Source organism: Caretta caretta, chromosome 3 (assembly GCF_965140235.1).
Source record: "Caretta caretta isolate rCarCar2 chromosome 3, rCarCar1.hap1, whole genome shotgun sequence".
NCBI lineage: Eukaryota > Metazoa > Chordata > Testudines > Cheloniidae > Caretta > Caretta caretta.
In genome coordinates this window covers 146,075,336-146,090,417 of record NC_134208.1, presented here as the reverse complement: position 1 = coordinate 146,090,417, position 15,082 = coordinate 146,075,336, and the positions used below count along the sequence as shown (strand labels likewise).

The 15,082-nt window shown below is 38.5% G+C and overlaps 1 protein-coding gene across 2 annotated transcripts in view; it reads right to left on the bottom strand.

Annotated features, from left to right (window-relative positions):
- FEZ2 (fasciculation and elongation protein zeta 2) overlaps positions 1-15,082 on the bottom strand; it is a 57,449-nt gene that overhangs the window by 16,906 nt on the left and 25,461 nt on the right. Inside the window, exons 6-7 of one of the 2 annotated variants that reach the window (XM_048843699.2) lie at positions 12,749-12,829; positions 3,137-3,212 (exon numbers count right to left, since the gene is read on the bottom strand). In XM_048843699.2, the coding sequence (XP_048699656.1) occupies positions 3,137-3,212; positions 12,749-12,829 (157 nt within the window). The remainder of the gene's footprint in view (positions 1-3,136; positions 3,213-12,748; positions 12,830-15,082) is intronic. The other variant, XM_048843700.2, reaches the window with a different exon arrangement.

Here is a 15,082-nt window from a genome sequence, read left to right as displayed (position 1 = left end):
TTGTGGTTTCCAGTTACTCAAAATATTCAGTGAAAAGTTAAATAGTCTGACAGATTAATTTCAACAGTTTTAGCTAATCCCTTAACAATATTAGAAAGCAAAACACTACTGTGAAGATCCCACGTTTAGTTTAGTAATACTGAAAGTCAACTCATATATAAGAACTATTTCAGCAATCAGGATTTCACTTAGTGTTTTACAGCCGGTGGCGGTTATTACAAGAAGGAACTCTTGGAATGTGAAAGAAATTCATACCTACAGGGATTTAATTTATGCAGACTGAATAAGCATCGTACTACTTAAGTACTAAAAACGTTAGAAAAACTTTTGCAGCTCCTACCATCCAAGAGGATGCTACATTTATTTCTGAAAATGTTTCAGATCTCTTGGGAACATTCACATGGTTTGACGAATGCAAAGTGCTTTCTCACTCAGGTTGTGCAAAAATTTCATTCTATATAAGCTGGCTCACAGTGTTAGCTGTCGATTATGATAACCAATAATTATTGAGAAATGAATTCTAAAAAAAATAGTATTTGAAAAGAAAATAACACTGAGAAGCCGGACAACTACCATCAACCACAGTAGACTAAACAATCCACTGGCAAAAGGAACCAATTTAGTTAACTTGCCAACTGTAGAACTTTTTTGCAAGCATTTAGAGTTGGATCCGAAAGAGATCAAACCATTAATGAGAAGATTCTACTTGTACATGCAATGCTTGTTTTATGTTTTGAAATAGGCAGCTGTGAGGCTTATAACACAGAATAGATATTTCCATTGCTGGTCCCTGGAGCAGTGGACTGTTAACTATAGGAAAAACCTCTGTTAACTGCCCTGGATTACTTATGCTTGTCTGTTGTTCCATATTCAACTAAAGAATGTTGAGATGTATATCCCTCTGTAAGTGTTCGCAACACGAGAGGAATGAAAGAATCAGAAGCACAGCATTTAGCGACAAGCAGCATTTGATAAACTCCAGAACGCTTATGTAAGAATCTGAATACCATATAACTATTCCAAAATACTATATTTATCTTTATGTTGAAATAAAATATTCAGTGTTCGTAGCTTTAAATAACCTGTTCAATATTTGCCTCACAACTGCACAAGCCAGGAGAAGTAAGCCAAGAAATCTGCTACTGAGGGCATGTCTACACTAGAAACATACATCAACCTATGTTAGGTCGACTTACAACCATCACAGTAATTACTGCGGTGGTTAATGCCCACACTATCCTCCTTTTGTTGGTGGTGTGTCCCCTCGTCAGGAGCGCTTTCACCGATTTAAGAGGGGCAGTGTGGGAGGCTAAGAATCTGGGCTCTCAGCTCCAGATGTAGCTCCCCACCATCAGGAGCCCGGCCACTCTCCCGCCCTCCCCACACTGGGCACATGGCTCCCTGGCACCTGGAGCCTGGCTGCCCGGGAGGCTCGAGGACTTCAGGCACGGAGCTCCCTGCTGGGACCCTGGCTGCGGCAAGGAGCAGGGAACCAAGAGCCTGGGAGTGCAGCCAGGCTCCGGGCAGCGGGGAGCCTCCGTGCAGTACCTGCAGGGAGCCAGGCAGGCACAGCCCAACTCTGAGTGAGGAGCCTGGGCAGCAGCTGGGCTGGGAGTGGGGAGCCATGGGGGAGCTGAACTCCGAGCAGGGCAGGCACAGCACAACTGGGAAGGGGGAGCCCAGGAGGCAGCCGTCTCAAGCTGGAGTCCCACCACCCACCCTGTGTCAGCCTGGCTTTTTTGTCAATTTCACGGCTCCAGCAAGGAGCCATGAAATTGACAAGAATGACAGCCAACAGCAGATATAAGTAACACTGTCTATATGCAAAAAGAAAAGGACTACTCCTTTTCTTTTTGCGAATACAGACTAACACGGCTGCTACTCTGAAAACTGTCTGTATGGACACTGCATTACCTTAGTTACACCAAAATAAGTCCTATTCCTTTCTCAGAAATGGAGTTATGCTGGTGTAGTAGGGCACTTACATCAGCGGGAGCAAGGCTGTAGTGCTTACACTGACATACCTGTAATTAGATATAAGCTGCCTTACCTCAACCTAACTCTGTAGTGTAGACCAAGCCTGAGTAACACAATCAGGTTTCAACCAGTCCGCAGAAAACACTTAACTCTTTACAATACACATTTGTATAAATGTTTTTGTTGTTAATCAAAAAAAAAAAAAAGTTATTTTGCTGAGACTTTTGGCTTTTCCCCCCCTTGACTAATACTGGAATATTGACATTTTGAACTATGCTTTAGTCATTAGTAAAGGATTATGATCTCATTACAGGGTTAAACAGAAAATGAAGTTAACTGTGAGAAAGCGCTAGTTGAAACACAAAACTTAAGTACTAGCCAAGGGAGCATACTGCAGGAAAAGAATGTGTATCTAAGTTGCTTTTGTTTAAATGTTCTATTACTTAAAAATTTTATAAGTCTCCTGTCAGCAGAAATGCACATAAGATCTTACATTTTCAGAAGTGTTTAGTAATTCTGGGTACTCAAATTCAGACACCCTAAAAGGACCTGCTTTTAAGAGGGTGGGCACTTTAGACATTGTAAAAATCAGATCCCTTTAGGGTGTCCTAATTTGGACACACCAAAGTAACTCTCACATGAAAAATTAGGCCAAGAAAAGTAGATTTGAAACTCTCTGAACAGCAGTTGTTTGACAACTATAATTAAATAGCTCCCCCATGTACTCTCATTCTCAAAAGTTCTAACGTCACTACATAAATGGTTGTCTCAACTCAACATGAATTTGCTGATAAACCCATTAGTACACATACATATTTTGAAGGAGCGGGGAAGCAGTGTTGCCAACATTCATGATATTTGGTATTTTTCTTACAGCTCCTGCTCCTGAAGTCCAGTCATTACATGAGAATATCAGCTTTTAGTTAAAATAAAAAGTTTCTAGCCCTCAGGGTTTCAGAGACCAGCCTGAAAACATGATCCGAGTGCATTCTAGAGGCTCAAAAACCAGAAGACAAACAAGAACCATCCAAAATTTATTATGGCTTAAAAATAGTAATATGATTTTGGAGGGTCTGACTCATGATTTTTGAACACTTGTTTTTGGCAATACTAGGTATGGGACATGAGATCAGCAGGAGAGTTTTAAATATTTACTCACTTTTGGTTAATGTTTGTAGATCTTCAACGCCGGGTGGTCCACTTTTCTTCTCATAAGGAATGACTGTTGTTAAGTACTGTCGAGTGAAAAACATGATTATTCAGCAATTACTTTGCTTATAATTTACCCTGCTTGAACTAAAAAAATCTTATTTATTTTGTAGAATTACAAGATGTTATTTAATAAGATCAGATATTTTGCAAGAAACAAGTTTCTATTTCAACTGTCCTAAATCTACCTCTGTCACAAATGTCAGTTTTGAATTTTGCCATAAATTACATAAAAAACACAAACATGAAGGTGTATTAAACATTTAAGAAAATAACTGTGTATCATTTAAAGTTCCTTACTCTAACAAGTTCCTTGTATCTCATGCCATGGATCCTACTGAGAGTCCCTTCCTGGCCACCCACTAACACTACGGTGAGGGGAATTCAGGCCTCAGTGCCCCAGATCCCAAGGGTGCTTTAAGTTCCTGTAGTCTGAACTAAGTCTAGCCACTGTCCCAATCTCAGGGTTCCTATGCACATGCTCAGAGTGCAGACCTTCTATCTGTCACTGCCCTCCGAGTGTCAGAACCCACTGTCCAGCTACCTAGCCCCTCTGGACACTTCAGACTGCCCAGTATTTAAACATACCCCCTCAGCCAGAACTCAACTCCAAAGGTGTGAAACTTCTGGTTTACAGTTTAAGTCCCTCAGGGGCACACAATAGTTTGAAGCAGTCAACACAAACACTTTGTTCAATCTACTGACTTTATGCTCTTTATGTTTAATCACGTAAAGCACAAGGCAGTACAGATAACACAAAACAATAATACTTCCTTGTGAAAACCAGGGTCCAGACACCCCAAGGGGAGAACAGAAGGTTTAAATTAGGGCTGTCGATTAATCACAGTTAACTCACGGGATTAAATCAAAAAAATTAATCACGATTAATTGCATGGTTAAATAATAATTAAATTAAACAAGAATTGAAATTTATTAAATATTTTTGGATGTTTTTCTACATTTTCAAATATATTGATTTCAATTACAACACAGAATACAAAAAGTGTACATTGATTCCTTTGTATATTTTTTATTACAAATATTTGCACTGTAAAAATGATAAAAGAAATTGTATTTTTCAATTCTACTCATACAAGTATTGTAGTGCAATCTCTTTATCATGAAAGAGCAACTTACAAACATAGATTTTTTTTGTTACATAGCTGCACTCAGAAACAAAACAATGCAAAAAGCTTTAGAGCCTACCAGTCCACTCAGTCCTACTTCTCGTTCAGCCAATCGCTAAGACAAACAACTTTGTTTTCATTTACAGGAGATAATGCTGCCCACTTCTTGTTTACAATGTCACCAAAAAATGAGACTAGGCATTCACATGGGACTTTTGTAGCCAGCACTGCAAGGTATTTACATGCCAGATACGCGAACATTTGTATGCCCCTTCATGCTTTGGCCACCATTCCAGAGGACGTGCTTCCATGCTGATGATGCTTGTTAAAAAAATGTGTTAATTAAATGTGTGACTGAACTCCTTGAGGGAGAACTGTATGTCTCCAGCTCTTTTTTACTCACATTCTATCATATGTTTCATGTTCTAGTAGTCCCGGATGACGACTCAGCACATGCTGTTCATTTTAAGAATAATTTCACTGCAGATGTCACAAAACACAAAGAAGGTACCAATGTGAGATTTCTAAAGATAGCTACAGCTCTCGAACAAAGGTTTAAGAACCTGAAGTGCCTTCCAAATCTGAGAGGAATGAGGTGTGGAGCATGCTTTTAGAAGTCTTAAAAGATCAACATTCCGATGCGGAAACTACAGAATCCGAACCACCAAAAATGAAAATCAACCTTCTGCTGGTGGCACCTGACTCAGATGATGAAAATGAACATTGTCGGTCCGCACTGCTTTGGATTGTTATCGAGCAGAACCCATCATCAGCACGGACACATATCCTCTGGAACGGTGTTCTCACTTTCAGGTGACATTGTGAAGAAGAAGTGGGCAGCATTATTTCCTGCAAATTTAAACAAACTTGTTCGTCTGAGCGATTGGCTGAACAAGAAATAGGACTGAGTGGACTTGTAGACTCTAAAGTTTTACATTGTTTTATTTTTGAATGCAGCTAGTTTTGTACATCATTCTACATTTGTAAGTTCAACTTTCATGATAAAAAGATTGCACAACAGTACTTGTATTAGGTGAATTGAAAAATACTATTTCTTTTGTTTTTCACAGTACAAATATTTGTAATCAAAAATAAATATAAAGTGAGTACTGTACACTTTGTATTCTGTGTTAAAATTGAAATCAATATATTTGAAAATGTAGAAAACATCCACAAATATTTAAATAAATGGTATTTTATTATTGTTTAACAGTGTGATTAATCAAGTGATTAAAAGAATATCCTTTCTTCTTGGGACTGCAAGGGAGGGTTTGGACTGGTAGCATTGGTCCAGGACAGTAAGTCACAGATACTTCTTTACAGACTGCAGGATAGGCACATGTAGGTAGGTATACAACCTTGAGATCCAGGGAGCATAGGAATTTGCTTGTCTTCACATCTTGAATAAAATATTTTAGAGACTCTCATCCTACAAACATGAGATACCGAGGAAGGATAGACACATTTCAAGTCTCCTTGTTTTTTGGACAGTGAAATAGATCCCAATGTCCTTCTGATCTTTCAGGACCAGGGGAATGGGCTGTATTTTTAGGAAACTGTTTAGGATACCTCAGTTGCCTTTTTGCTGGGCCAATGTGGCACTGTGTAGTAGAACGGAGTTGTTGTAGTAGAATAGATCTCATACTGAATTGACTGCATATCCATATAGTATTGTCCAGGACCCCTTTGATGTTATTTAGGCCCAGATATGGAAACAGTTCCTCAACTTTCCCCCAATGTTGGGACTTTATGTCCAGACTCTAGAAACTTCAGGCTGACTGGTTAAAATGTGAAGGAACTCCTCTGATAATTGTTACTTCCTCCTTTGTCAATGAAAGGCTGTACATTGTTAAGGCCAACTGCTTCTCTAAATGGTTATGCCTCCTTTTTACTGGATTATAGTTTCTAGTCTCCCAGCATCCACTCCTGTTTGAACATGAATTCAAGGTTCAGCTTGGCATCTCCTGGGATAGGACTTTGCTCTTTGAAGCAGCCAAGGACTGTTGACTTTCTCCAAGTCTTACTGAAAGGAAACTGGCCTTTAAAAGGCATGTCTGTTAGCCTGGCTCTGGAAGAAAGAAAACAAATACTAGCCACTGTTTTAGCTACAGGGCCTCTCTCCTGGAGCCAAGGCAGTCTCAGTGAAGTAGCAGACTCATGTCACATGTGAACGCACATTGAAGACAGTGATGACCAGAAATGGGAGAGTCTTGGTCACTTCACAGTTTTTATCTTTGGCCTTTGGAGATCTAAGCTTCTGTGACCAGTTCACTGTCCCTGGGAAACATATGCTCCATAAATTGAAGATTGTAGGGACAGGCTTAAGGTCACAAAGATTCTATTCAAAGAGGTACCTCATTTTTTCTGTCAAGGAAATTCTTGAGAGCCGCGCCTCATTCCATAGTCTATGCTGCCCTTTTCACTAACCCCGACAAGGCAGCATCCATTCTTGGGTTCTCAGAAATTACTTGTTTCAATCATTGAACGATCAAAAGGAGAAGCCATATCCAAATGGATTTCATCAAGCTGTGTTATCACCAACATAACCTGCAACCCCCTACGGGGATTTGCACACATTCCACCAGAGCAATATCGACTCGAACAGCATTTTTGAACAAAGTTCCCATTACAGACATCTGAAGAGCAGCAACCTGGGCTTCTGCCCATACATTTACACATTATGCAGTAGAACAGTATGCAACTTCGGATGCACTACTTGGGACTCATTGTATTATCATCTGCCATGACTTCAACTTTGAAGCCCCTTCCTTCCATAGGAGGGCACTGCTCTGAAGTCATCTAAAGTGGAGCACACATATGGACATCACTCGAAGAAGAGGAGAGGGTTACTCACCGTGTGTAGTAATTGTGGTTCATAGAGACGCGCCCTCTATGGGTGCTCCACTACCCTCCCTTCTCCCCTCTACTTCGGAGTTTCACAAACTAAATGTTCTGCAGTACAAAAGGAACGGGGAAGGGGAGTCGGAAGAGGTGAGTGTTGGTCGGGACTATGTTCTCTATCTGCTGGAGACAGAAACAACTGAAGGCTGAAAGGTGGCCTACCCTTATATAGGAGGGTATGACAATCAAAAGTCTTATGGTATGTTTACACTGCAATCACGGGTTGTGATTGTAGCTCACATAAACATACCTGAGCTAGCTAGATCAAAAGTAGCTCAGGACCTGGAGCAATGAAGCCACAGGTTGGGAAGAACTACAGTCCACGTGCCTGGACAGATGCAGATGATCAAAGAGAGATTAGGAGTTTACACATTTAATTCCATCTCCTGCATGTAATTTTATACAGTCTAACTGGTCTTTTCCATCTCTATTTTCTATGATTCAACTATTACCTCCAAAACAGATCTACAGGCTTTTATCAGCTCAAGTTTGAAGAGGTATCTACTTAAGCCTTAACTAATTTGTGAAGAAGAGTCTGTGCTATGAGAATAAAAGTTCTGGAACAATAAAAGTAATACTGATGGATTAATGTGCTATCAAGAATAAAATTTTCCGTATTAGAAACCTAAGCTTAGAGACATCTAGTGGTTCAATAAAAGGACTCATCAGCTCAGTAAAAAATCACAGTTGTTCCAAAGACCATAGATTTTCATATATAAGATCCTCATAAATCAGGTAACCAGGAGTGAAGAAGAAATTGGTCTAACTCCATGAGGATAAAAATTTATGATTTTAAAAAATGGATTTTAAATTTAAATAAATTTTTATGTTTAAAAATAAAAATTTAAAATTAATTTTGAAATTATGACAACTGATATTCTGACCTACACTTAACTATTATTATTCTTTTAATGTGTGTTCATTCCAAAGTTTTAAAGAAAGTCAAACCACTTAATTGAAGGAAGTCAATGGCAAAGCACCTGGAACCAGAGTTTTGACAGCGGTAACCTCTTCTGTAGGGGCAGAGAGAATATTTCCTTAATTTCAGTTTTTTCAAGAAGGGCAGTTCATTAATTTATTCAAAGCTGAGAAACTGAACGAGAGTGGAAAAAAGCAGGAAAACGTGTTTTTCTCTTCCATTCTATGAATAAGAATGAGGTGAGAGAGGTAGATATCTACTAGTTCTAAAATCACGGTGACCAGAAACAATCAGTTCAATTCACTAACCAAAGATAATACTTACTTTGTTTAATAAGTCAGTCAGTTTCAAATGCAAAACATGTTTTAATAAAACTTTTTTCTTAGGTATCGACCTTATTTAAAGTAATTCTAACAGTTTTAAAATCCTGTTTTTGTGCATTTTTTAATGAATTCCAATTTCCATTCAAATGCAGATCAACACAAGTCACGAGTTCAAAAAAACCAAAAAACCAACCAACTTGTAAATAGTAAATGCATCACTACATTGTCTAACATAAAAATATGAAATTAAGAATTTAAATAAATGTATGTTAAGCTATATAACTGCTTCAGTGTATAGATAAAGTGAATCCACCTGGTTCGCAAAAAGTACCAAATTTAGTGTAAAGGCTATATTTAGTTGCAAATCAACATGTTTTAATGGTTACCAACCAATGAAAATGTATCTTTGAGGAAAATAACTAAAAAGTACTAATGCAGCACAAGATTAGATTATTTAAATCAAGGTTTCCTGTATGCCTCTTTAAATCAAGATTAAAATCACTGATTTAAATCAATCCACCCTGACCTAAATTCTATTAACAAAAAACAAACAGTATCCACAAAAACTAAGCAAATATGTCTGTAAACCAGATTCAGAAGTGTGGAAATTGATCAGTTAAGTGCATGCAGACAAGAGAAGGAAGGATCAACAGGTGCCTTGTGCATATTAATCAAGAAGCATTTTCCTAAATTCCTTCAGAGTGACAAGGAGAAAGTGAGACATCAAAACATTCTCCATCATCAAGAGCCAACCTGTTGGGGACAAAGATTCCAGATTGAGAAAGATGCTCTAGTTCCAGGTGATCAAAGGAGGCAAGAACCTCAGTCTAACAGGACTGGCTACTGCCACCCCCAGCTTGGAGCATGCTGTCTCACCCAAAAAGGAAGCTCTGAAAAATATCCTTGAAACTTTGGTGACTCCTGTACTTGGTTAGAACCATTACTACTTTACAAAGTGGAATAAAAGGACCATGCGAGTTCTTCATCAAAGGAGAGAGAATTTGTGCATTGCTTCTGTGATCTGCACACTACCATTTTGCAAAAAAACTGGCAATTGTGTGTGGCAAACAGACTTCTCTTAGATTTACTTTGTAAGTCCAGACCCAAGAATCACTTGTGAGGGACTATTTTCAGTTTGCTGAACTTGTGCCATTTTCATCTCCTTTTCTCCCAGGTAAAGGCAGCTAAGCATATCTTATGGGGCATTGCCCAGGTCCTCATCATTTAGACCCTGACAGAGATAACCTGACCCACTCCTCCTACATAAATGATCACAGACTGATTTCTGATGTATTTTGGGACATTTAGTCAACAATGCTTCAGACACAAACAGGGTTACCCTCGTCTTCAGGACACTAATATAGTTTAGATTTCTAGGGAGGCAATGACCTGAGTGTCGAACCTTCTTCTTTACACTCTACCCTTCACACAGTGGATTCGTATACAGCTAATACAATATGCATTGAAGAAATATGGACGTCTCTTTTAATTATAAATTGTTCTTGCAATGCCACTATGTCAGAGTATCTCAGGGTGTTTATTACTCAGATGTGGCGAGAGACTGAGATTTATCAACTGGATATCAGGCTGAACCCAGGTTGCCTCGCTTGGTGGTATCTCACAAATACCACACCACAGTCCAATGGCCATCTTCTGGCTCTACCTGCAGTACAGTGAGGCTTTGGTAAATGATCCTGTCAAGTCCTTGCAAAGAGAATGAAGGCTTTCATGTCTTACAGGGCTCCTACTCTCTCTTGAAGACAAGCAATGATATATAGTTTTAGCAATTTACTTTAAGCTTTTGAGACTTAAGCATCCTATTTGTGGCATGGATCAATACTTTGCTCTTTCAAGATGTTGCTCTTGACTAAGTTGCCAATACAAAGAAATACATGCACTCACATTCTGTATGGATATGCTGCTATAGCCACTAGGGATCTTAGGTTGTGTGGGGGTAGATTCCAAACTCTTTTTCTGCTGCTGTTTTTTAAGTAAACTACAGGAAGCACCAAGGAACAGCTTGCTGTCTCTATGCCAAGTTCTATGGGACTGAAGCCTGGTTTCTCCAAAGTCCAGGATTCCATGACATCACAGTTTAGTTAGGTATCCCTCTCCTTTGAATGGAGAATGGGAAGGAAATTCCATAAAAATCAACCTTCCACATAGCCATTGGACTTTTCCCCTTCACACAGGAGGATAGAATGGGCCCTAAATTAGTTGATCTTGAGAAATAATCTAGAGAAGTAAACCCTCTGTGATGCTGTATGGAATCTGGGGGACACTTAGAATCATAGAATATCAGGGTTGGAAGGGACCTCAGGAGATCATCTAGTCCAATCCCCTGCTCAAAGCAGGACTAATCCCCAACTAAATCATCCCAGCCAGGGCTTGAGGATATTATGAATATCAATATTGTAAAACTGTAATGAGTTATGCCAGATAGGCCATGTAAGGTATCTGCAAAAATGTTATAATTTGCCAGATATGATAATCTCATTTATGTGTTTGTATCATCTTTGTATTATCAGTTATAGATATGTATGACTATCTGTATTTCAAACTTGGGCTATGCTTCTGGGGGACACTCCCAGATAGTTTGGGTATCAGCTCTGCCTAGTCTGCTTGATGGCCCATTAAGACCATCAGCTATACAATGGACCCACTGAGAGAAGGCAAATACACCTTATGACTCAGCAAGGCATGCAGGGGCATGCCTATGGACAGAACTCTAAAGGCTTTCAGGACGTGTGCTGGGCAGCTTGTGTTTGAAACAAAGGAAGCACAGGCCTCATGGCAAAGAGACTATAAAAGGCAGCTGCATCTTCTCCATTTTGTCTTCAATCCTCCTTCTTACCTCTGGAGGAACTTTGTTACAAACTGAAGCTCTGAATAAAGGACTGAATGACCCATCCAAGCTGTGGATGTATTCCAGAGGCACTTTCAAGGCAGCAAACTCACTAATACTGCAAGGATCCTGATATATGGACTTTGAAGTCCTTGTATGTATGTGACTATTTTACCACTTAACATCTCTCTTCTTGTTCTCTCTTTTTTCTTTATAACAAACCTTTATTTTTAGATACTAAAGGATTGGCTGGCAGTGTAGTATTTTGGGTAAGATATAAACCTATACTGACCTGGTAACATGGCTGACCCTTTGGGGTCAGAAGAACATTTTGTATATGTGAGTGGAGTTTTAAAATAACTTCTCACTATACTGGACCTAGGTGCTGATTGGGAGCCAGAGACTGGAATGAAATAAAGGGAGCTGAGGGATATTTTTTTTTTGCTTCTTGATAACCAGTGTGGGGGATCAGAAACAGAGTTTGTGACTGGTTGGTGAGTTTAACTTCAGTGTTACCCACCAGTCTTGGGAGGATTTGCTCTCCCTTTTGCAGCCTGCCCAGAACTTGGCATTTCCAGTGAGGGCTGCCCCAAGTACCACCGGGGTCACACCCTCAACTTGACTACATTTTAAGAATCTTGCTGTTTATCAATATCATAAGTACTATACGAAAGATATATTACACAAACAATTTTTGTACCATTACAGTTCAGAATCTAAATTAAAATATGGTAATTAAATACTACTTTGAAATAAAGGATAAAAGTTCTATATTTAACAATGACATGAAATATTAACCATTATCCTAAATAGTGGTATTCTATGCCATGTATTTTCTTTATTAATATTTAAATCAATAAAAACAAAAACTTACCTTTGGATATATTATTATATCCAGAATATTTGTATTCCATACAACTGGCTGCTTTTAACATAATGCAACTGTCAAAGGTGTAAAGATATAAATGCAATTTTGTAGAGGCAATTCTGTTATTCAGAAGAATGAGCTCTGAACAGTGGGGTTTGCTTCTTCTTTATTCTCCTTACTATCTATTACCTACCTCCTTAAGGCTTAAGACTGGAGTGAAGTTTCTAATTTAATGCATCTTTCTAAAGTGGGTTTTATAGACATGCAAAACATTTCAAGCATGCATTATGCTAATATTTATTTTTATTTTCAGATGTGACATAAAGCCTTGGAGGAGGCTGTAATTTCAGTGCATTATTTCATACACATCAAGACTTGAGTGGTCTTTAACCATTGAGGAGAGAAAAAGACACTATAGGCCTACTGCCACCCTGAAAGCAGGAGAGGATGTGGTGAGCATACAGCAGTTATTTTTTCAATCTGAGCACTAAATATGCTTTAGTTGCCATCTTTCAAGACCTCGATTTCTACAGTAGCACCAAGCAAAGAATGAGGAAAAGTGAGAGGATAACCCAGCACCTGTTTCTCTCCACCCGAGTTTCCAAACGTGTGGCGGAAGCCATTCTGAATGACATTTGAGATCCCTTCCATGCTGAAGCGCTAAAGATAGCAAAAACATGGCAGAAAAAGAAGGGGACAGAGAAAGAAGTTCAAAGACTATTAGTGAGCATTTACCCAGACAATAAGTAAGATGAATGCCAGAGACAAGCTGTTAGAATGTGTTACAATATATTTTAACATCTTTGTTTGCTGTTCATATGCAGAAGAAAGCTTTGACAGAGGGGTTTATGATTAATAAATATGAACCACCATAAACATTTTAAAAATAACCGGATTGTGCAGAAAATTTTCTGCACAGAGTCGGAGGCAAAAATCTTTATATGGCAGACCACTTGTTTATACGTAAGTACACCTTACCACTTCGTTCTTTATTTAAAAAATGTTTAAATCTAGACTAAGATTTTAAAATATATTAAGAGTATCTGAAATATTGTAAATAGGCTGATAAAGATCTTCAAAATTTACTTCAGAGACAGCCCCTCTTATAAAGTTATTATTCAAACACTATCATATTTAAAGGTACACTGCTGACATTTAATATTTTTACGAAGTCCAATGGAGTATGTACTACCAATTAAAAATATTTTATAAAAATTACTCTTTTACATTATCCTACAAAGAATTTTATGCTTTTGTATTTCCTCTGCTACAATAACAGCAACAATTAACCACAGTAATAATTAACTGTATTCCCATAATTATGCTGATATCAAAAATGCACAAAGTTAGTTAACTAAGCAGCTACATTAATTTCAAGGTCCATTAGAAACAAGTGGAAGCTAAGTAAAAATAATCAAAATGTATCCTACCAAATCTGTCCTTTCGTTATTTTCATTCCACTCTTGTTCACTCAAGGAAAGAAGTTTAACAGATCCACACTTCTGAGAGTCAGTCTCACACATGAAATTCAGAAGCTGACTAACAAACTAAAAAGTAACCAACCCCAGGATAATCGTAGAGAGCTGTGATTTTATATAAATATGCATATATGTTACACATGCACATTTCCCTGCATTTAATTTTTTTAAAGGAAGAATTAAATGCGATGTTAATGCAATGTTAAGTTTGTAAATTTAACACACAACATTAAGGAAATGAAAAAGTGAAGGCTCTCAAAGGCACCTTAATGCGCTTTCTTGGAATATACTAAAATATTTTTGTGATTCTAGGCACCCCTGTATCTACACCACACAGACTACTACAATAATATTTGTACAAAATACATCTTGTGAGGTATCACATGAAAGTTAATAACAAGCTGGTTATTAATATAATTTTGAAATCCATGTTAATCTCATATGTGAAGTTATGAATCCCTTTGTCTGATGTTTCTAAAACATGTTTAAGACAAGACAGCTTAGCCTAGGTGAAGGTGATAAACATGTCTGTCATAGACAAAGAAATGTGGGTTTACCTCAGTATACATACTGGCAGTAAATAAAGCCATCAAGCCAATCTGGTGGGGGTTATTCTGATCCTGAACTTGAGAGGCATTCAATTAATATGGCTCCTTCGCCCCAGAAAAACACAGGAAACTGAATCCCCAGAAGGGCTTCCTGACTTGCGCGACAAAGACATTCCTTTGGAGATATAAGGAACAGAGACAGACTCCATCTTTATCCTTCACCTTAGGAGACAAAGGAACTAAGCCATATGATCTCCGTGATGGGTCCTGGCCAGCCCAGCCAGTAAAAGCTGAAAAGGAGACTGTGGGTGAGAGAAACCATCTTGAACAAAGACTGCATCATGCTACATTAAGTATTAGTCTTTTAGATGTGTGGTTTCACTTTTATTTTCTTGTAACCATTTCTACCTTTGTCCCTTTTAACTGGTATCCCTTAATCCATTGCTCATTTGTAATAAACTTGTTTTCTTTCATTATAAATCATCAATGTTGTGTAGTTCACTAAAGTGTGTGCTTCTAGAAAGGTAACAGGTTGGAGTGTTTTACTGCCTCTGTAAAGGCAATGAACCTACTGGGAGGGTCAAGTGAAATAGACTGATCTCTGCAGTAGGATGATTTTGGGGCAAATATAGGACTAAAAGGGTACTAAGGTCAGCTTGCAAGGAGCAGTCAGGTTGGGCAAAGCTAAGGTGAGGCTTGTGGGCTGCTGGGATCAGAGGCCTAACCTAGATCAAAGCTACAGAGCCACAATGAACCCAGGATTACATGGCAGATGGTGACTGAGCCCGTGTGAACCCCAGAACATCACAATTTTACATCTTCAAAGTCCTGAACTAACATTAAACTAATCCTCACAGTATTTTTGTTAAGTAGGTTAAAAAACTCTT